The 21,352-nt window shown below is 49.4% G+C and overlaps 1 protein-coding gene across 10 annotated transcripts in view; it reads left to right on the forward strand.

Annotated features, from left to right (window-relative positions):
- Positions 1-17,736, forward strand: part of WIZ (WIZ zinc finger) — a 167,804-nt gene extending 150,068 nt beyond the window's left edge. For 6 of the 10 annotated variants that reach the window (XM_075902135.1, XM_075902128.1, XM_075902129.1 and 3 more), the window contains 7 exons: positions 663-1,169; positions 4,330-4,806; positions 6,623-7,159; positions 7,590-8,120; positions 12,885-13,322; positions 16,043-16,235; positions 16,801-17,736. In XM_075902135.1, coding sequence (XP_075758250.1) covers positions 663-1,169; positions 4,330-4,806; positions 6,623-7,159; positions 7,590-8,120; positions 12,885-13,322; positions 16,043-16,235; positions 16,801-16,957 — 2,840 coding nt within the window. In that variant the 3' untranslated portion in view covers positions 16,958-17,736. The other 4 variants (XM_075902130.1, XM_075902138.1, XM_075902132.1 and 1 more) reach the window with 3 other exon arrangements.
- The last annotated feature ends 3,616 nt before the right edge of the window (positions 17,737-21,352 follow it).

Below are 21,352 nucleotides of genomic sequence, written 5' to 3' on the forward strand. Positions count from 1 at the left end.
ATTTTGAAAAGGAATATGAGTGCTTCTGAAAACATCTCTGGCCTGAGAATTATACTGTAATCTAAGAAAACAATACCATGAAAGAAAAACAGTCCTGGTTTGGCAAAGCCCTGGCTGGGATGATTTAGTTGGGGTTGGGCCTGCTTTTAGCAGGGGCTAGACTCAATGACCTGCTGAGGTCTCTTCCACCCCTGGGATTCTATGTGAGTGGGAAAGGAGTGCAAGGTCAGCAGCAAAGTTAACAGCTACAGAGAGGAGACCAAGATCTGCTGTCCTGTTTCTGCCATATCACACTGTGGGCTTGTGCCTGATGTGTCACCCACTTCTTCTCATTCCCAGGTTATTGCTGGTTATTGCATTACACAGAGGCCTTGGTCAGGCTTTAATGTGCTAGGCACTCTACAGGCAAGTGGCCCAAAGGCAGTCCCAGCACCTGAGTGCCCCCAGTTCAGGGTTCAGAGAGGGGGCAACAAGGCAAAAGGAAAAATTGGTATATTTGCACAAGCAGTCTTGGGAGTAGTTACAGTAGTTTAGAATTGCACTTTGGAATGGGGATTGCTTCCGGGCATTGAGGACAAGGGAGCCTGGCATGAGCCATGAGTGATCATGCGCTGCATCTTGTGAAGCCTTGTGCCTCACTAACAGCTGCTCTTCTTTTTCAGCTCAAAACCTCACAACGTGCGAGGTCTGTGGTGCCTGCTTTGAGACCCGCAAAGGGCTATCCAGCCATGCTCGTTCCCACCTGCGGCAACTTGGTGTGGCAGAGTCTGAGAGCAGCGGAGCTCCCATCGACTTGCTCTATGAACTGATGAAGCAGAAGGGCAAACCTGACAGCAGCCCAATGTCCCCAGCCCTCAGCAAAAAATCCAGCTCCCCCAAAGAAGGCACAGGCAGCTCCCCACGGCCAACACTGCTGTCTCTCAGCAAGACAGGCGACCGCTCACCAGAGCCCTCCGTGAACAAAGCAATCAAGTCCCCACCAGGCTTCTCCTCAAAGGGCCTGTCACAGCCAGGATCCCCCATCCTTAAGAAAGTGCCACCCACGCTCTCGGGATCCCCCTCTCTGAAAAACCCTGAGGACAAGACCCCAAAGCTGTCCCTGAGCCCCTTGCAGAGCTCTCCGAAAGCACAGTGGCCACAACCCGAGGAGGAAGGGCCTTTAAATCTAAGTGAGTCTCTCTACCTTTAGTGGTCCCCACTAGATGTGTGGCAAGAGAGCTGAGTGTGTGGGAAGTTGCTGCCCCAAACTCGATGCTGCCGGCTTGTTGGGTAACCTGCTACAAGGTGTCTCTGCACTACCCTGTGCAGAGAATGGGTGAGGGCTCTCTATTTCAGCCAGGGGTGGGACTCAGTTTAGCAGTCAGCAGTTTCCCAGTGAGGTCCTGTAGGGCTGCTGCTGTCTAACTTGGATATGCCTTGCAAATATCCACAGGGCAGTGAATCCAGCCCGGTTCTGGGCTGCACTTTGTCTTGCAGAAAAGCGTATGGCTCCTTTCTGCTCTCTGGAGGAGAAGTGCTAATCAGAGCTCATTGTGGGAGATGATTGTCATCTGTTTCTGATTTAAGTGGTGTGCGTATCTTCGCTCCTCCTCTGCCCAAAGTCAGTGCCCCTGCTACACTGACCGCTCTCCATGGCCCTCGGCAGCTCCTACCACATTTCTCTCCAGCCAGAAAGTGGAGCAGGCCACCTCCTGTGTGTGTTTGTACCAGGGCAGCCAAATTGGTTGTCCATCTTGCTATTTCTCTCCGTGTGTGCACCAGCCATCACACCAGTCCTGTTTGGGGAGCTAAGCAAGTCTGTAAGCCATGTGCCTGATCCTATGTTCTGGGATAGTTCTCAGAAGGAACTGTCCTGGAAGATGTCCTGCTGCCTTCCAACTTCAATCCAAGACTCTGTATAGCTGTTCCCTGCAATGCCCTGTATCTGTTGGGAAGCAAAGGGCATTCTGGGATACAACAGCCCATCCTTAGTCTGACTTAACTTTGCCAACTGACTAGTTTTCCTTTTCTATAAAATTTGAGCTGAGATACTTCCCCCCCCCTCCAGCCAGACTGAGGCAGTGCAGGGATTGATCAGTGCGGCATGATTGAGTTCTGAGAAGACTCTTCAATTCTGCAGAGAAAGCACAGGTGGATTTTCTCGGCAGCTCTTGTCTAAACTGGGTTGCAGCAGTTGAATGTCAACTCTGAGCGAGAGGTGAAGCATCAAGTGCTGACTGCTTGTGGAATTAGCAACTGGAAATAGTCTTAAATGTACACAACGAATTACCCATTGCTCCTCCAGCCCACATACATGCACCACACTCCTTGCGAGGACTCCTGTGTCAGGGCAGTCCATTGATTTACACAGTGTGAATGCTGCCATATCTAAGCTAAGCAGAGTGTGGTTTGGAGCAGAATATCAAGTTTAATATTCCTCTTCTAGGTTTTGTAAATAACAGTAGTTCTGATCTGACAGAACTGGACTGAACTCCTCTCTCGGAAGTGGGTAGCAGCAGCACAAGCTGTTGCATAGTCCCCTGTTCCCAGGGTCTCATCTCACCTGGGATGATCTTTAGCACTAAAAGGGAGTTTGATGTCTCAGGCACATCCAAAGCACATCCTCAGTAGCACCTGTTTGTGCTGGTGTGCTTTATTATTGTCCATTTGGATCGGGGCTTTCACAGACCAGCCATCCTAGCCAGGCCCCTACAGGCAAAGAGTTCCATGTCTCAGTCTCCCTTGCTGTTGTTCATCAAGGTTTGTGTCATTCCAAATGGTCAGCTGACCTTTATCTATCACTTTAGTGAACTCATCCACAGCCTAGTTTACCTGAGCACTGAAGCCCTGAATCCATTCTGATTTAGATGTGGTTGATTCTGCTGCTCTTGTTCTGCTGAAAGAAACAATTGTGAAAGTGACGGTCTCATGCCCTGGCATCCTCGTGTCTCAATCCTCTTCTGCCCAGTTACAACAACCAAGCCTAGATTTCTCAGTTATGCAAGTCATTGAGATGGCAGTTGGCCCATGTGTTAGCCTTCATGTAGGCTGCTGGGGTCTGGCTGGTCAATCTGAGCTCAGCCATTTTGGGAGTAGCCAGCCGTATACTTGAGTGCAGATTTCAAACCAAGAAGTTTGCCATTACCTTGTCATCTTATGTGCTTGCTTGACATTGATAGACTTGCACAGAAGAGACTGCTACTGTAAGTGCATGTGGCAGTTTGTCTGCAGAAATTTTGCATGAACTTTGTGAGCTTTTAATGATCAACACACCAGTTCTGCATGTGCTCAGTAACGACATTCTGGTCTTCACTCTCAGCCATTCAAGTGAGGAGTCTTTCCCAGTGCCTCAGAAAGCCCTATCCCTTGTTAATCTCGCCTTGCCTCCTGTGGGATGGCCTTGCAGAAGTCACCAACTTCTGGAGATGAAATCCCTTTTAAAAATCAGATTGCGTCTAAAATGAGGTCTGCAGTATTCTCTACTACTTAGCAGGGACAGAGGAAGGAGAATGCCTGAAGCTGGTTGTATTTGGTTCTGTACCAGTGTCGACATTGCACAGCAAGCATGAGGAGTCTGTGTCCCCAGCATGGTTTTAAGGTTTGCTATTGCAAACAGCTGGGGCTAGGGTACACCAGGCATTAGCACTTACCTGAAAGTTTGGTTTGTAGTCCCATCCAGTTGCAAAATGTTGGACTTTAAAATCATTCCATTCTGATTATCTTCCTGCTGTTTCCCCATGTGAAATCTTACCCAATTATAGCAGCCGGTACCATTGGGGTCACCTAGAGCTGAAACTAGAGCCTTATGCCATCTGACACTTTGGCGTTCCAGCTTTCAAATGGCGTAAAGTGCTAATCTGTGAATCTAGTGATTCCTGGCATGTTGGCTATTGAAGTGATATGGGAAGGACTGCTTAGCTGAAGGAGCAACACATAGGTTTTCAGGAATGGTAACATTCTCCAGAGACTGCTCCTGGGCCAGCGAACAGGAAATAAGAGGTTGATCCCTGGTTACTGTACGCAGCCTTTGGCTACCACCTTCTAAAGCTGCTTGGCACATGTGGTAAATGGAGACACAGAAATGATGAAGTTCTGAAAGTCAAAGTTTTTGATGGAATTCCAGCATAACCCCCAGGGAACTGCCACAGCAGTGCTGCCTGGGCCAGCGTGAAAATGTACCTTTCCTTTAGGGCTTCCAGTTTAAAATCGCTAGAGACTGAAGCGTATATCCTCTTCATTGGAGAAACAACCCAGGCCACTTGAACCAAGTCCCTATTGGGTTGTAACTGGTGCTTGAAAGACATTTTCAGTGACCGTATGTATTATGATCAATGTGTTTTCTTTCCGCAGCTGTAGATAGTGACTCGGGCAAAGACATTGACTGCCAGTTATGTGGTGCCTGGTTTGAAACCAGAAAGGGGTTATCGAGTCATGCTAGAGCCCACCTGAGACACCTGGGAGTGAATGATCCAGATGCCAAAGGCTCTCCAATTGATGTTTTAAATGACCTCATCCAAAGTGAAGACTTCAAAAGCCGTCTTTCCTCTCTCCTCCCTAGTGAGAGAAAATCATTAGTGGAGGCTGGGAGCTTGGACAGACCCAGCCCCAAGAGCACAGCTGCAGCATCACCTGCAACAGGCATGAAACAACCACCAAGGCCTTTGGGCAAACAGCCAGCCATCCTCTCACCTCACTCCCTTCCACCATCCAAGAAACTGAAGCCACAAACGCACAGGTTGTCAGCTGAGGCCAATCTGCACAGAAAACAGGGCCTTTCCTCCAGCGCGTACTGGGCTTCAGATGCTGGGATGTCTCCACTCAACCTCTGTAGGTTCTCTCTCATCACTGCTTCCTCTTCCCTCCTCCTCTCCCCCTTGTTTACATTGAGCAAGGCCTGGTGCCACTCCCTATCATGGCTTCACCGTAGTGTGGCTAACGCAGGGAACTGGACATCAAGACTCCTGGGTTCTGTTCCCAGTGCTGGGATGGAGTGTAGACCAGGAGCTTGGGAGTCAGGATTCCTGGGTTCTGTGTCAGAGCAATGACAGAGAATCAGCTGGGCTCTTGGTCACACCCCTTTTGGTTTTCCTTTTCCCCATAAAGTGCTCTCTCCTACCACTTTCTGAGCCAGCTTCTGTGTCCTTCCTCAGTCAGGCACAATCCCTCATTCCTACTCCAGTCCTGAGTAGATAACACAGCCCAACCCTTTCCCTTCCCAGGTAACACCGGGCACCTGCTTGGGCCCCGTCAGGAATCCTCAAGTCAAATGGGTTCTGACTGCTTGGCCACCCCGGGGGGCGGGGGAGGTGGAAGACCAAGCCATTTGCTCCTCTCGTATTGCAGAATGCCTGTTGTCTTGTGCAGACTGAGCTATCTTGGTACTGCTTGATAGACAGGAACTGCTGAATTTTCTAGGGAACTCAGAGGCCTAACCTTACCGTGTGTCATGGTGACTTGGTGCCTGAACCCTGCTAGAAAGCCCAGGGCTGTGTGTTTTCATCTTGGGTTGAAATTGCCCTGCCTGTCCTTGGCAGCAGGGGAATCAGCCTCTCTTGTCCTTTCATTCCAGGCTACTATTCATCAAGTCTGGGTGGGGGTTTCTGTTTCTATTCTCCCCTTAACTTGGTGCAAAAAAGGGGGTGGGTTCTGCTTTCCCCTCCAAACGGGGAGGGATAATAAAGACTGAGGTTAGTTTGTGCACTCTCTTCTCTATAAACTGGTGATGTAATGCTGATTGGCTGCTAAGCTTTCCCCATTTCAAGCAGCCTGTAAGACAATTTGTAAATTGCATCCACTCACCGCTAAGCATTTACCTCCAGGAAATTGCATGGCTCAGACCGCAGCTTGCTTATGGTGGCAAAAATATATATACTGCTTCATGTTTTTATTCCTCTTGCTCCTTCCAAGCACGCACTGTGAAATCAGGATTCCTGGATCACACTGCAGGCAGGAGATCTGCAGAAGCCAAGGGGAAATGGGGTTAAGATCCATTGTGTTTGAAAGAAAAGTGCTCAGCATTTTGATTAGTCCAGAGGGAACAGGACACACTTGGTGTAGCTGCTGGGTGGACAGCAAACCAGCACACAATACCTCCCTGGGTGACCAGGCTAACTAGACAGCTCATTCCAGTGTCTGTGGGAAGTAGATTCAAACAAGTGTGGAATATATGTCTTCATCCGGGCTCTAGCATGCCTGCTCGTCCCCTTCCTTCCCTCAGCATGCAACACACATGAACACCCGCCTCCAAAGCCATGGGCAAGCAGGACATGCACACAAAAGAAGACACTGAAGTAACTGTATTCTCCCAGGCCTGGACCGCAGCTCCTACTGCGACCTTTAGCCACAGTGGTGGCTGTGGCTAGGCTCACTGAGTGCCTGCTCTCTGCCCCTGCCATCAAAGCCTGCCCCATGTGCTCTGTCCTCCCTGCACTGCCCTTGTCTATCGCATTTCCCAGGGATCGTTTGATGGTTTGATTCCTTTCATTGAGATCAGCTTTGCCATTGTCTTGTCTTCTGGTGCACAGTGTGTTTGCATTGGGCTGCCCTGTTGGGGGGATTGGCCCTGCTAATATTTCAGTGCCCCAGCAGCGTAGGGCCGTGCCTGCCAAGTGCTGCAGTCAATGCACTTTACTCCTTCTTTCAGCCTCTGGATCAGAGCCTGTGCGGGACATCCGGTGCGAGTTCTGTGGCGAGTACTTCGAGAACCGGAAGGGGCTCTCCAGCCATGCCCGGTCCCATCTGCGCCAGATGGGGGTGACCGAATGGTATGTCAACGGCTCCCCTATCGACACACTGCGGGAGATCCTCAAACGCAGAGCTCAGTCCCGGGGCAGCACCACAAATCCACCAACCCCAGGGCACAAAGCCATGACCAAGACCGTCATCGGCAACATGGGATCGCTGGAGCTCCGCAACCCAGGAGAAATTCATGTGCCCTCCATGCCCAAGAAGGTTCAGCAGCCAGGGAGTCCCATGGGACACTCTCCTACCTCCTCCCCACCCCCAACAGCCAGGAAGATGTTTCCAGGGATGGCGCCTCCCTCTTTTCAGAAGAAGCTGAAACAAGACCAAATGAGAATGGAGATCAAGCGAGAGATGATGTCTGGGAACCTCCATGGTGAGCCCCATCCGTCCGACAGGGCCTGGTCTCCACGGGAAGAGCTGTCCCCTCTGAACCTCTGTAAGTGTGAGCAGCAACATTCCTGCCAGCATGGGGGGTGACCGAGCTCAGTGATCGCCTGCCGTAGTAGGCAAGAGCAGGGGAGGGAGGAGGAGAGAACACAGCAGTGTTGGGCTACAGCAGCGGGCTGGGAGTCAGGACTCCTGCGATTGGTTCCCAGCTCTGCCACTGATCACTCTGGGCACATTGGTTCCCTGGCTGTTAATTGGGAACAACACTTCTCTCTCATGGGGGGTATGTGACAGTGGTGGAAACGTAGTTTGGGATCCTCAGGTGCCATACTGCTGGGTGTCAGGGATAGAAGGCTGCAGTAACCTTGGTTGGTAGATCTGCAGCATGCGGGTTATGGGGTGGTGCCAGTCTGAGGACTCCAGCTGGGCTGCCACTTGGGGGGCTCGAGGCACTCCTTTCTCCATCTCTGCCCCTGCAGCCTCCCGTGCTGACCCTGTGAGAGACATCCGGTGTGAGTTCTGCGGCGAGTTCTTCGAGAACCGGAAGGGGCTGTCCAGCCATGCCCGGTCCCACCTGCGCCAGATGGGTGTGACTGAATGGTCTGTCAATGGCTCCCCCATTGACACACTGCGGGAGATCCTCAAGAAGAAGTCTAAGCCCTGTATGATCAAGAAGGAGCCCCATGCTTCCAGCATAGAGTCCCTCAAGCCAATGGCCGAGGAAGGTGCAGTTCCCAAATCCCCTGGGAAAATGCTGCAGGCCATGTCCCTCCCCTCTCTGGGTGGAAGGACGGGGAAGCCTAACCCTGGAGGTTCTAGTCTCAGCAGGGAGATCCCACTCTCGCCACTCACCAGCAAACCCCACGGGGGCTTCCTGACTCCTATCTCCACAAAGCGGCCACTGCAGGAGGAGCGGCTTGGGGGCCATGGTGAAGTCAAGCAGAAGACCTACATCCAGACCGAGCTCCCCTTCAAAGCCAAGGCGGCTCATGACAAGCCCGCACACACATGTAAGTGGGGCTGGGGGGAGGGAGAGATCTGAGGCATGGCCCCATCCTGGTGGGGGAGAAGGCAAAGAGCCCTACAGTAGAGAGCCATGCCAGGGCCCCGTGGACGGGTGGAAAGCTGTGCTGGGGTGTTTAACATTTTCCAGCACTGAGAGATTTCCTGATTCATTCTCTCCTTTGCTGCCCCATGCCCAGGAACCAAGAGAGCAGAAGGGGTCTGGGGAGTCCACTGCTCCGAGCTTTTCATCTGGTGCCACAAAGCTGCAGGTTGCACGAGCAGCGTGCCTAGTACTAGAGGAAGTTCTGAGTCCTTACCCGTGCATATCTACACTGAACCTGGAAGTGGCTTTCCAGCACAGGTAGACAGATACGCTAGCTCTGCTGAAGCTCACAACAGCAGTGCAATTGGGTTTGCACAGGCAATGGCTTGAGCTAGACACTTGGATACACACTTGCCTTGACTATCTGGTATACCCAGATGGCTAGTTGGAGCTGACCACCTGGGCTATTTGGGGCTACACCACTGTAAACATAAGACCAACCAGACTTGGTCAGGCCAAAGGTCTGTCTAGCCCAGTATCCTGTCTCTCAACAGTGGCCAATATCAGGTGCCCCTGAGGGAGTGAACAGAACAGGCAATTGTCAAGTAATCCATCCTCTGTTGTGTTAAGCATTTCCTTTTATTTGTTTTAAACCTGATGCCTATTAATTTCATTTGGTGCCCCCCTAATTCTTGTACTCTGGGAAAGGAGTGAATAGCTCTTTTTTATTGTCTTTCTCTAAGATAGTCATGATTTTAGAAACCTCTATTATATTCCACTTAATCATCAATTTTCTATGTTGGAAAGTCCCATTTTAGTAATCCCTCCTCATATGGCAGCCATTCCGTACCCCGAATGATTTTTGTCGCCCTTTTCTGAACGTTTACTAATGCCAATATATCTTTTCCACACATGCACACAGTATTCAAGATGTGGGAATACCATGGATTTATTTAGAAGCAATAAGATATTCTCTGTCTTAGTCTCCATCCCTTTCTTAATGATTCCAAAGCTCCAGGGAGTAGCCTGCTTTTTTTTTTTTGTTACTACCGCTGCACATTGAGTGGATGTTTTCAGAGAACTATCTAAAATTTCTCCCTTAAGTGGTATCAGCTAATTTAGCTCCCCTCATTTTCTGTGTAGAGTTAGGATTATGTTTTCCAATATGCATTACTTTGCATTTATCAACTTTGAATTTTATCCATCATTTTGTTGCCCAGTCACCTAGTTTTGTGAGCTCCTTTTGAAGCTCTGGTCTGCTTTGGTCTTAACTATCTTGAGCAGTTTAGTATCATCTACAGATTTTGCCACCTCACTGTTTACTTCCTTTCCAGATCATTTATGAATACGTTGATTAGGATTGGTATTAGTACAGACCCCTGCAGGACACCACTAGTTACTTTTGTCCATTCTGAAATGTGACCGTCTATTCCTACCCTTTGTTTCCTGTCTTCTAACCAGTTATCAGACCATGAGAGGATATTATTATTATTATTTATCTTATTAATTTATTCCCAACCCTCCTATCCCATCCCATGACAACTTACTTAACTTTAAGAGCCTTTGGTGAGGGATCTTGTCAAAGGCTTTCTGGAAATCTAAGTATACTATATCCACTGAATCCCCCTTGTCCACTTGCTTGTTGATGCCCTCAGAGAATTCTATTGGTCAGACATGATTTCTCTTTACAAAAAACATGTTGACTCTGTCCCCAATAAATCATGTTCATCTGTGTGTCTGATAATTCCATTCTTAATTATGGTTTCAACCAGTTTGCCTGGTACTGAAGTTAGACTTACTGGCCTATAATTGCCAGGATCACCCCTAGCGCCCTTTTTAAGAATTGGTGTCACATTAGCTATTCTCCACTTATTTGGTACAGAAGTAGATTTAAATGACAAGTTACAAACCTCAGTTAGTATTTCTGCTATTTCACATTTGAGTTCCTTCAGAATTCTTGGGTGAGTGCCACCTGGTCCAGGTGACTTATTATTATTTAGCTTATTAATTTATTCCCAACGCTCCTGTAATGACACCTTAACCTTCGACCATTCCTCAGATTTGCCTAAAAAGAATGCCTCTGGTTTGAGAATCTCCCTCTCACCTTCACTCCTGAAGACTGATGCAAATAATTCATTTTATTTCTACACAATGACCTTATTGTCCTGGAGTGCTCCTTTAGCATCTTGATCATCCAGTGGCCCCACTGGTTGTGTAGCAGGCTTCCTGCTTATGATGTGTTTAAAAGAATTGCTATTACTTCTTGAGTTTTGACTAGCTGTTCTTCAAATTCCTTTTTGACCTTCTTAATTATATTTTTACACTTCATTTGCCAGTGTTTATGCTCCTTTCTATTTTCCTTACTAGGATTTAACTTCCACTTTTAAACGCCTTTTTATTTCACACTGCTTCATTTAGTTGGTTGTTAAGCCATGGTGATGCTTTTTTGGTTCTCTTACTATGGTTTTTAAATAAGCATTTACATTGAGCTTCTATTGTGGTGGCTTTGAAAAGTTTCCATGCAGCTTGCTTTTTGCACTGTCCTTTTAATTTCTGTTTAATTAGTCTCTTCATTTTGGTGCAGTTCCCCTTTCTGAAATTAAAAGTCACAGTGTTGGACTGCTGTGGTGTTTTTCCCACCACAGAGATGTTAAGTTGAATTATATTATAGTCACTATTTCCAAGCAGTCCAGCCATATTCACCTCTTTGCCAAGATCCTATGCTGTACCGAGTATTGTAGGTGCCAGAACCAGCTGCTCCAAGAAGCGGTCATGTAAGATGTCAACATTTTATCTCTGCATCCCGTCCTGAGGTGATGTGTACCCAGTCAATTTATGGATAGTTGAAATCTCCCATTATTCGAGTTTATTTTTATAGCCTCTCTAATCTTCTTTAGCATTTCAAGGCCATTATCACCATCCTGGTTAAATGATCCATAATTAATCCCTACTGCTAATGGGATTTATTTATCTTACTAGAGGATTTACCTGGCATTGCTTCGGCCTTAACTAGGGATGTAAAAAGTTAACTGATAGGGGCCGGAGCACCGGGCAGAGGGCTGTTGCAGCCCTGCGTGACCTGCTGGAGCAGCCCCTGCCTGTGGCATGCCCAGCCGGCCCTCCCCCACCCCCACCCCCACCATATGTTACACACCCTAGATTACATGTACTGTGGGCTCGGTAATATAAAGCTTTTTAGTGGTTATACAGTTACATTTTTAACCTCATTTTTCATCCCTGTCCTTAACTCAAGTTACTTTTGTTTTTCTTCTTTTAAATCATTGCTCTGGAGTGGGGCTGGGGATGAAGGGCTCAGTTTGCATGCTGCCCTTGGGAGAGCGGGCTGCCCCAACTCCCTCTCACCTCACCAGCTTGGGGCCAGGTGAGAAGTGCTTCTCTATGGCCGCTGCAGCTCCAGCGGGCACAGCCAATGGGGGGGGTGCATGTCTCCCGGCTGGGAGGGAAACACACACAATATAACCATTCCTGCTACCAGACCCCTCCCTTTCTTTTTGATGAGAAACAGTCTAATTCCAGTCATGTCCCATTGTCTTGGCACGACCAATTCCATGCCTTGCTTTAAGCAATGAGAAGAGGAAGATGCATTCCAGATTTGGTGGTCCTGCTCTTATTTAGGAGGAGATGAACAAACAGACTCTCAGAAGCGACAAGGAGTCCTGTGGCACTTTATAGACTAACAGATTGATTGGAGCATAAGCTTTCGTGGGCAAAGACCCACTTCGTCAGATGCATGTAATGGAAATTTCAGAGGCAGGTATAAATATACAGGCATAAGAAAAGAGTATCAATCAAAAGTAACGCTAGAGATAACGAGGTCAGTTCAGTCAGGGAGGATGAGGCCCACTTCTGGCAGCTGATGTGGAGGTGTGAACACCAAGAAAGGAAAAACTGCTTTTGTAGTTGACTATCCATTCACAGTCTTTGTTTAATCCTAAAATGATGGTGTCAAATTTGCAGATGAACTGTAGCTCAACAGTTTCTCTTTGAAGTCTGTTCTTGATTTTTTATTTTTTTTTGATGGACAGATGCACATTTCTAAAATATATGAGACTATGGCATGGAATTACTACACATAGGGCTCCTATGGAACAGTTTGGTTTGCTGAAGATTTTTACTTAATTTGATTTACATCATTTGCTTTCCTTCACATATAGTGCCACTCCCTCAGCAGCATGACCTGTTCTGTCCTGATATATTTTGTCCCGTGGTATTACTGTCCCCCATTGATTATCCTCATTCCACCAAGTTCCTGTGATGTCTAATATATCAATATGCTCATTCAAGGCACTCTAGTTCACCCATCTTATGATTTAGACTTCTAGTGTTTGTATACAAGCTCTTTAAAAACTTGTCACTTTCTAGCTGTCTGCCGTTACATGATGTGATTGAATGGGACTTTTTTATTTGACTGTTTCTTATCAGATCTTACCCAGCCCAATCAGAGCTAGCACATGCCTGTCTACCTGCACTGGGAAGTATCCTCCCAGAGCAGACCAGCCCTCAGAGGGAGCTGGCTGAGCTCCAGTGTGACCACCCGATGGCACAGGCAGTTTAGCCCCTCTCATGGCAGGGAGCAATCTGCTTCTTCCTGCTGGATCCTAGTGCTTCAGTGTGTCTCTGCCTTCCTGCTGCTGGGTGGTGCCCGCCTGCCTGCCAACTGCTGCCTAGGCCCCTCGCAAGCTTTCACTCCCTGCTCTCTTCCTAGCCAGTGAAGCCTGCTGCGAGCTCTGCGGCCTCTACTTCGAGAACCGCAAGGCACTAGCCAGCCATGCCCGGGCTCATCTGCGGCAGTTTGGTGTGACTGAGTGGTGTGTGAATGGCTCCCCCATCGAGACGCTGAGCGAGTGGATCAAGCACAGGCCTCAGAAGGCCGGAGCCTATCGCAGCTACATCCAGGGGGGCCGGCCCTTCACCAAAAAGTTCCGCAATTCATCCCACTCACGGGAGCAGGACGGCCCGGGGAAGAGGCTGCCCCTGGGCCTGCAGCCGGGCGCTGTGGCGCTTATGAGCAAGAGCCTAGTGGGTGAGATGGGACACAACGAGCCTGGCAAACTTCTGGATGGGGGCAGTAGCAGCGAGCGACCCATGGTCACCTCTCCGCTGTCGCTGGTGAAGGTGGAGGAGCATCGCCAGAACATCAACAGTGAGTTAGAAGCAGCCGCTTGTTGCCTGGGGGCTCCCTCGGGGTGCTGTAGGCTGACAAAGCCTGGGAGACCCTCGTCTGGCTCTTGCACCTCCTGCGCTTCCCCCAGAGAGGGAGGAAGGGAAGGGAGGGAAGGATTAGCCCACAGGATTAGCCCATCCTGTGTTCCTTGTCCCCCCCTCTCCCTCAAAGCCAATCCACTGTGTGATGTTGGAGGAGGAGAGGTGGGATCCATGGGTGGTGGGTGAAGCTTCCTCTTGGGGAGGCTACCTCTCTGCCCTGCCTCTTCTGGCCGAGCCCATGGCCCTACTTGCTGTTCTCCAAGCCCTCCCCAGGGGGTGAGAGCTCAATCAGGGCCACAGGCAGGGGATGAGAGCTTGTCGCCGGCCAGGACCACGGTGGACCGTTCAACCCTGGCTAGAGCCCCAGGCCAAGAGTCCCTCCCTGCTTCCATCCGTGGCCTTCCTGTCCATGTCCCCATCCCCATTCCAGTCCCTCTTCCCTCTGAGCCCCTTCACTCCTTTCTGTCCCTCCCACTGCAGCCCCAGGACTGAAAGAGCTCTGTGTCCCCACTGCAGTGGGGGAGAGATTTCTGGGGTCCCAAATTAGCCCAGGCCCTTGGCCACAGGTCCCGTGGTCCCATGTGGTAATCTGCCACTGGTTCAACCACTTTTCTCAGGCAGCAGGAGGTTTGTGGGCGGTCAAGCCTCCATTCCACATGATGCCTGTGGTGAGATCATACAGCCAGTCTCTGGGATGGGGTGCAGAGGTCTTATCAAGAAGGTGGAGTTTAGTAAACTCAGGGAGTTGGTAGGTAAGATTCTACGGAAAGCAAATCTCAGGGGAAAAGCAATTGATAACAGTTGTGAGTTTTCCAAAGCGCACAAGAGCGAACTATCCCACTGTGTAGGAAAGAGAGGAGGTATCACACAAGACCACTCTGGTTCCCAGGAGATCTTTGATCTAAAAAGAAAGAATCCTACAAAAGATGGAAACTGGCTCAAATTACAAAGGATGAATATAAACAAATAGCACAAGTACATTGGGACAAAGTTAGACAGGCCAAGGCACAAAATGAGCTCAAACTTGCTAGAAACATAAAAGGGAAACAAGAAAACATTCTACAAATGCGTTAGAAGCAAGAGGAAGACTAAGGACAAGTAGGATCATTACTGAATCGGGGGGGGGGGAAATAACAACAAAAGTGGAAATGGCAGAGATGCTTAATGACTTTGTTTCAGTTTTCACCAAGAAGGCTGATGGCAATTGAACATCTAATATAGTGAATGCCAGTGAATATAAGGTGGGATCAGGCTAAAACAGAAAAAGAACAAGTTAAAAATACCTTGGACAAATTAGATGTTTTCAAGTCACCAGGGCCTGATGAAATGCATCCTAGAATGTGCAAGGAGCTGACTGAGGAGCAATCTGAGCCATGATCTTTGAAAAGTCATGGAAGATGGGAGAGATTCCAGAAGACTGGAAAGGGCAAATATAGTGTCCATCTATAAAAATGAAACAAGGACAACCTGGGGAATTACAGACCAGTCAGCTTAATTTATATACCTGGAAAGATAATAGAGCGAAAGCAATCAATGTGCAAACATCTGGAAGAAGATAAGGTAATAAGTAACAGTCGGCATGGATTTGTCAAGAACAAATCCAGTCAAACCAAACTGATAGTTTCCTTCGATAGGGTAACAAGGCTTGTGGATGAGGGGAAGCAGCAGATGTCATATAGCTTAACTTTACTAAAGCTTTTGAAACTGCCTCCCATGACCTCATAAATATAACACAGTTGCAAAAATGGCAGACATAGTTCTGAGATGTATTAGAAGGAGTCCCGTAAGCAAGACACAAGAAGTCATTCTTCTTCTTTGCCCTGATTGGGCCTCAACTGGAGTACTGTGTCCATTTGTGGGTGCCATCTTTCAGGACCGATGTGGACAAGTTGGAAGAAGCCTGGAAAAGAGCAACAAAAGGTCTAGAAAGCATGACCTATGAGGGGAAAAAATGGGTTTGTATAGCCTAGAGAAGAAAATATTGGGAGGGGACATAACCCTTTTCAAGTACATAAAAAGTTGTTACCAGAAGGAGGGAGGAAAATTGTTGTTTTAAATCTCTGAGGATGTGTCTACACACAATTCTTATTTCGGGAGAAGGATGCAAATAGCGCTGCACATTTGCATACTTCCTCCAGTTATTTTTTGGAAGATGCTCTTCCGGTATTTACCCGTGTCTACACGTGGCCGAATTTCAAAATAAACTCCTTATTTCTCCTACAATAGGGGTTTATTTCAAAATCCGGCCACATGTAGACACAGGTAAATACCGGAAGAGCGTCTTCCAGAAAAAAACCCCGAGGAAGTATGCAAATGTGCAGCTCTATCGAAATAAAAATTGTGTGTTAACATACCCTGAGAGTAGGATAAGAAGCAATGGGCTTAAATCACAGCAAGGGAGGTTTAGTTTAGACTTTAGGAAAAACATAACAGTCAGGGTGGTCAAGCACTGGAATAAATTGCCTGGTGAGGTTGTGGAATCTCCATCACTGGAGCTATTTAAGAGCAGGTTAGACAGACACCTGCCAGGGATGTCTAGATAATACCAAGTGCACAGAGGACTGAAGTAATGACCTCTCGATGTCCCTTCCTGTTCTATGATTCAGTGAATCTTGTGGCCTGTGATGCTGTGTTCTGAAAATGCCTCTTCTGCCCTAGAGTTTGAACGAAGACAAGCCAAACCTCCAGAGACTCCCCTCTCCCGAGAGGAGGAGGCCAGCGACTTCCAGCAAAAAATGGAGGAGACTCGCCAGCCTCCTCCCAGGATGAGACCGGTGCCGTCACTGGTCCCCAGGCCTCCGCAAACCTCCTTGGTGAAGTTTGTGGGTAACATCTACACTCTGAAGTGCAGGTATGTCTGCAGTGAAGGATCCATGCTCCCAATCTGGTGTGTTAGATGGCAGCCAGTCCCCTGCACCTCTCAAGGGCAGTGACAGTGCAGTAGAGTCCCCCTGTGTGAGCCATTTGGTATCTCTTCACAATGATTCCTAATGCCAGTGGCTTTCCCTCAGCCTGCTGTTAGCGCCTTTCCTCCTGTGTATTCACAGCCAGCACCAAACAGGCCTGGCTAAGGGACCCTTCCTTTTAAATTCCTTCACAGCATTTGCCGTGTGTGGGATTTAAAGGAATGTTTGGTTTCCAGAAAGTGCTATTTCTTTCTTCAGTGCTGAGGCCAGTGGTAGCTGCTTCCCCCTACGCTGGCTTCTCTAGATGCCTGACAATCAATGCAAAGTCCTGACAGTTCATTAAGTAGATCCCCAATGTACTGCACTTGTCTGCATCACCTTTCCCCTTTGTTTGCTCCATAGAGTTGGGCTGCTGTGCCCAGAACAATGGGGCTGGTCCCAACTGAAGCCATAATAGAAATAAATAAGCAAGGTCTGATACTGTTCCCCTTTCCCCTCCCCTGGGTGTAGGTTCTGCGAGGTGGAATTCCAGGGCCCTCTCTCCATCCAGGAAGAGTGGGTGCGGCATCTCCAGCGACACATCCTTGAAATGAATTTCTCCAAAGCAGACCCCCTGCGCAGTGAGCCAGAGGCCCCCGAGGTGCAGGCCGTCGCTGAGGCCCAGTAACGGAGCCCGCTTCCCAGCGTCCCTCTGCCCCTCTATTGAACAAGCACGTTTCTAAAGGAACAAGCTGAAGGACTCTGCTGCAGATAGTTACGGAGGGGGGATAGCAAAATTCTTACTCCTGGGCTCTGCAGCCTCCTGGAGTCCAGCTGGAGTCCAGCTTCCCCTGTACTGACTCACATTGCAGGGGGGCAACATTGAGCACTACATGACACAAGACATTCTCCTGGGGGAGACGGCCATTCCAGACGGGAGCTTGGACTCAACTGGTGCTCCTATGAAGCAGGCTGCACAGAATCCTGAGACGCTTAAGCCATGCTCCCGTCGTAAAGGGAGGGTGTGAAATGAGATTTATTTTTCCCAGTTGGGAACGGGAACTCCCTGCAAAAGGGGGTGGTTGTGGGGATCCCTCTTTACTTCTAATGAATGCAGATTAGTCCAGAGACTCTGATCGCAGGGAGGGGGAGCACACATTTGCTCTGTCATGATTCAGGTTTTGATGAGAATTGCAAATGTGACAGTGCATCAGGCCATCGATAATGAGAGGGGGAGAGAGGAGAAAGCAACTCTGTGGTGGTGAATGTTGTTAATTATGTATATGGCCCTAGAGTTAATGTATATTCAATTCCTTAGACAATGATGAATTTAGTTCACGTAGTTGTCAGAGTCCATTCTGATTGGGTTGCGCTGCATGTTATCCATCCCCTTCCCCCAGACAATGCATCGTTGGTCAACTTCATCCCACTCATTAAATGGCAAGTCATGGATTTACTGATCCTCCACCTGTCTCGTCCTGTCTACATTCATTCTTTCCCTCCCCCAACTCCTTGCTCTCCAGTTGTCCTAACCATTTCACTTGAGATTGTGTAGTGCCCAGTGGTGACCCAACACTAGCGGAAGGAGTGGCGTTAGGCTACACACTGCCTTCCTGTCCTTTTTAGCCTTCGATTGTAGAATGTCTTAAGGTCTCTGCAGTGCGACCTCCTGCCCCACCAGTTTGAAGGGTGGGTGAGTAAACTCCTGACTGAGTTCAGGCATGTGAATCCCAGCCAGGTCTGTCCCAGGAGGCATGACAGCGAGTGTGGACTTCCAGGGTTCTCTGGCAAAGTTCTGAGTGCTGCTAACACTCTTCCTGCCGATTCAGACTCCAAAACAGCAACAGTGCTGGTTGCCAGCTGTCTCCAGGAGAACCTGGATGTTCTCCATGCAGCCCTGGGCGCTGTTGCTTTTTATGTCTAGCTGCATAGAACCTCGACTTTTTTAACTCTAGTTTTGTGTAGAAATAACAAGCATTCATTTTTATTTGGAATCCCAAGCTGAGCAGAGCTTGGAGGGAATTTACCTTTTAACTTTTTTCATTGGGCATATTCTGGTTATTAATGTACCTAGGAATATGTAAATTAGATTAAACTTCTCTTCTGGAAACCAAGCCAAGCACCCTACCGTGTGTGCGTTTATATTATCCAGACAGCACCCCCTTCCCCTTTCTCAGAGCTTTGTATAGAGGACCATCACAATTTGGGCAAAATTCCTGCTTTGATAGATAAACCCAGTTGGGAATTTTCTAAGAATTGTTACCTCATTATTTACTGGCCATAAAAAGTATCAGATTTCTGTACTAGCACAAAATCTCCCCCCACATATTAGTGGTTCAGAATGGAATGGCTGCAGAAGGCAACATTTAAACTAGAGTAACCAAAACCATGTCACCATAATTCATGTTTCTTCATTACCGTGAAATGCACCAGTTCTGGTCCACAGACTCTGATGCTAGAAGGGACTGCTATGACTGGTCTGGCCTCCCCATCAGAGACTGTGGAATTTTTCCCAGGAGCTGGATAAAAGCCAGGGCCGGATTAGGGGGGGGCTAGCCGGGCAGCTGCCCAGAGCGCCAACCTATGGGGGGCATCTGATGGCATCTGTAAGGGGCACCCGGCCGCACAGTGCCCCTTACAGCTGCCATCAGGCACCGCACGCCCAGGGCCAGGGGTTGAGCAGCACCCCTTATAGCTGCCATCAGGCGCCGCTCACCCGATCGCAGCTGTAAGGTGCACAGCACGCCGGGGGGTGGGGCTGCGCATGCGTCGCGTGCCTGCTGCCCAGGGCGCAGGAATGGCTTGAGCCGGCCCTGAAAAAGCATATCTTCTCCACTGAGCTAATCTCATAAATCAGTGATTAAACACCAGTTTCCACTCACAGGATTACCCAACTACCCAGAAAGGAAAGAGTGGCATTGCCTCCGCTTACTGCAGGTGTCCAAAAGCAGCCAGCAGTAGGATCCACCATGGACACTCCACAAGTTCATGCAGCACACGACTAAGGCATGTCCATGTTGCAAGGAGCTCAGATGGATAGAAAGGACCCCTAGGAATGCTGGCTTCAGCCTCTGTGCATCTCATCAAGGCCAAGGCCTCTTCCCACACAGAGAATTTCAGCCAGCGTCTTCTGTATCTTGTAGCTGCGCTGGCGCATGTCTGTTCTGCTGAGAGCTGGGCTTGCCTATTCATCTGAGTTGCGATCAGAAATCACGTCTGTTTGCTGCTGCCTCCTGCTCCATGGATCTGGGTTGGGCAGAGAAAAAGTCAGATCTGATTTCTCAGCGACCTGAGCTGGCCTCAGAGGCCTTTTCCCACTTCCATCCCAGAGCAGTAAAATCCTCACAGAGGTGGGCCACGCTGGAGTGTTACCTGTGGACAGCGGGGCAGGGTGAACCCTGGAGCTCTGCCAGAGCCCTCAGCTGAAAACTTAGCAGCTTACCTCCCCCAGCTCCTTGGGCCGGTCCAGCTGCTCTCTTTGGGGAGGGGTGACTTTGGGGAGTTGGATTTGAATAAACCCTTTGTTTACTGTTGGGGTGGGGGGGGGGGCTTTGCATAATTGTGCCTGCTGGGCCCCATTCTCAGAGCTCCTCTGAACTTTCTTTAAACGCACAAGGAAATCCAACTCCCCAAAGTAAAAGCCTTTGAAAGGGTGAGCTCTGAGCTTATTTTATTCCCTGTGGCTGTCCAAGGGAAAGGGGCCATGATATTGCTTGTAGTTTGGGACTGGAGAAAAGGGCTAAGACTGCACAAGGCAGCCTCTTGCTGGGAGGCTAATAGTGTAGTTAGCAGCACCTTGAGAGCTGGCATTGGGCTCCTTGAACCACCACCACCCTGCTATACCAAAGGCCAGCTGATTGCAGAATTGCTGTGGCTGAGCCTCTACAGCCAAAGACAGGAGCGGAGGGGGGTTGGCTGCATGAACTAGGGATTTTGCGCCTGGCTGGTGGGCAGGACTCTTCCAGCTTGGGTGGGAGTGGAGCCGGTACTTGTGCTAGCCTAGGTAGATCAGGCCATCTGCATCAGGTTGCAGAGCCGGAGCCTGCCACTTGCTCACTTACCACCTCCAGCCACTAGGGAGGCTTGGAAAGAGGCTGTAGCCTCATCTCCTCAGTGCTGTCTGAAAGGAATTCCCACCAGAGCCCCTTTCTAGAGTCCTCTCCACCCCATTGTGCCAGCTGTGCCCAGGGGCTGAGTGCAAAGTGTTTGCAACCCCACACTGCAGGGGTTGGGTGTTCTGCCTTGAAGCTGATGCAGGGCTTTGCTTAGTGTTTGAGAGCAAGCTGTGCCCTGGTTGCACACCCCACACCATACATTGCACCCACTGGCTGGAACGGGAGATGGACGTCAGGGTTATGTCTACACTGGCGGGTTCTTGCGCAAGAACACGTCCACATGGCCATGTGCTTTTGCGCAAGAGCATCCATGGCAGTGTGGATGCTCTCTTGTGCGAGAAAGCTCCGATGGCCATTTTAGCCATAGAGCTTTCTTGCGCAAGAAACCCCTGCCGCGTGTCCACGTTTCCTTCTCGCGCAAGAGAGCTTACACTGTACTGTAAATCTTGTGCAAGATCCCGCCAGTGTAGACGTAGCCCAGGTCTGCTGACATTCTCAAAGGGGTGGAGCTAATCCAAAACCAGAGAAGTGAGTCACATTGCACTGCTGCAGCAAGGACCTAGGGGATCTGATGGTCCACAGCAAATGCACTGGAGTTTTGCCCAGGACAATCCTCAGTCTGAGAAGGGGGCAGGTGCAAAGGCTGAAGGGAGCCACTGTGGCAGAAGGTGGATGGTGCAATCAGAGATGACCTGTAACTTTTAAAGGGGGTCACACTTCAAAGGCAGGAGGGTGGCATGTGTCCAGCTCACATTTTGCCTCTGGTCTCATGCCAGTCCCCCAACACCTCCCATACCCACTCCTAGTTAGCACCACCTGGCCCCACTCCCCTCACAACCTTCCCTGCTCCTTCCATCATCTCCCTAGCGCGGGGGGCAGTCCGGACACCTACTGCTGAGCTGGTAACTGCAGCGATGGCAAGGAAGGGACAGAATTCAGCGGGCTTCCCCTTGCTCGCTCTGGCCCAC

The sequence above is a fragment of the Pelodiscus sinensis genome, chromosome 19, assembly GCF_049634645.1.
Source record: "Pelodiscus sinensis isolate JC-2024 chromosome 19, ASM4963464v1, whole genome shotgun sequence".
Classification (NCBI taxonomy): Eukaryota; Metazoa; Chordata; order Testudines; family Trionychidae; genus Pelodiscus; species Pelodiscus sinensis.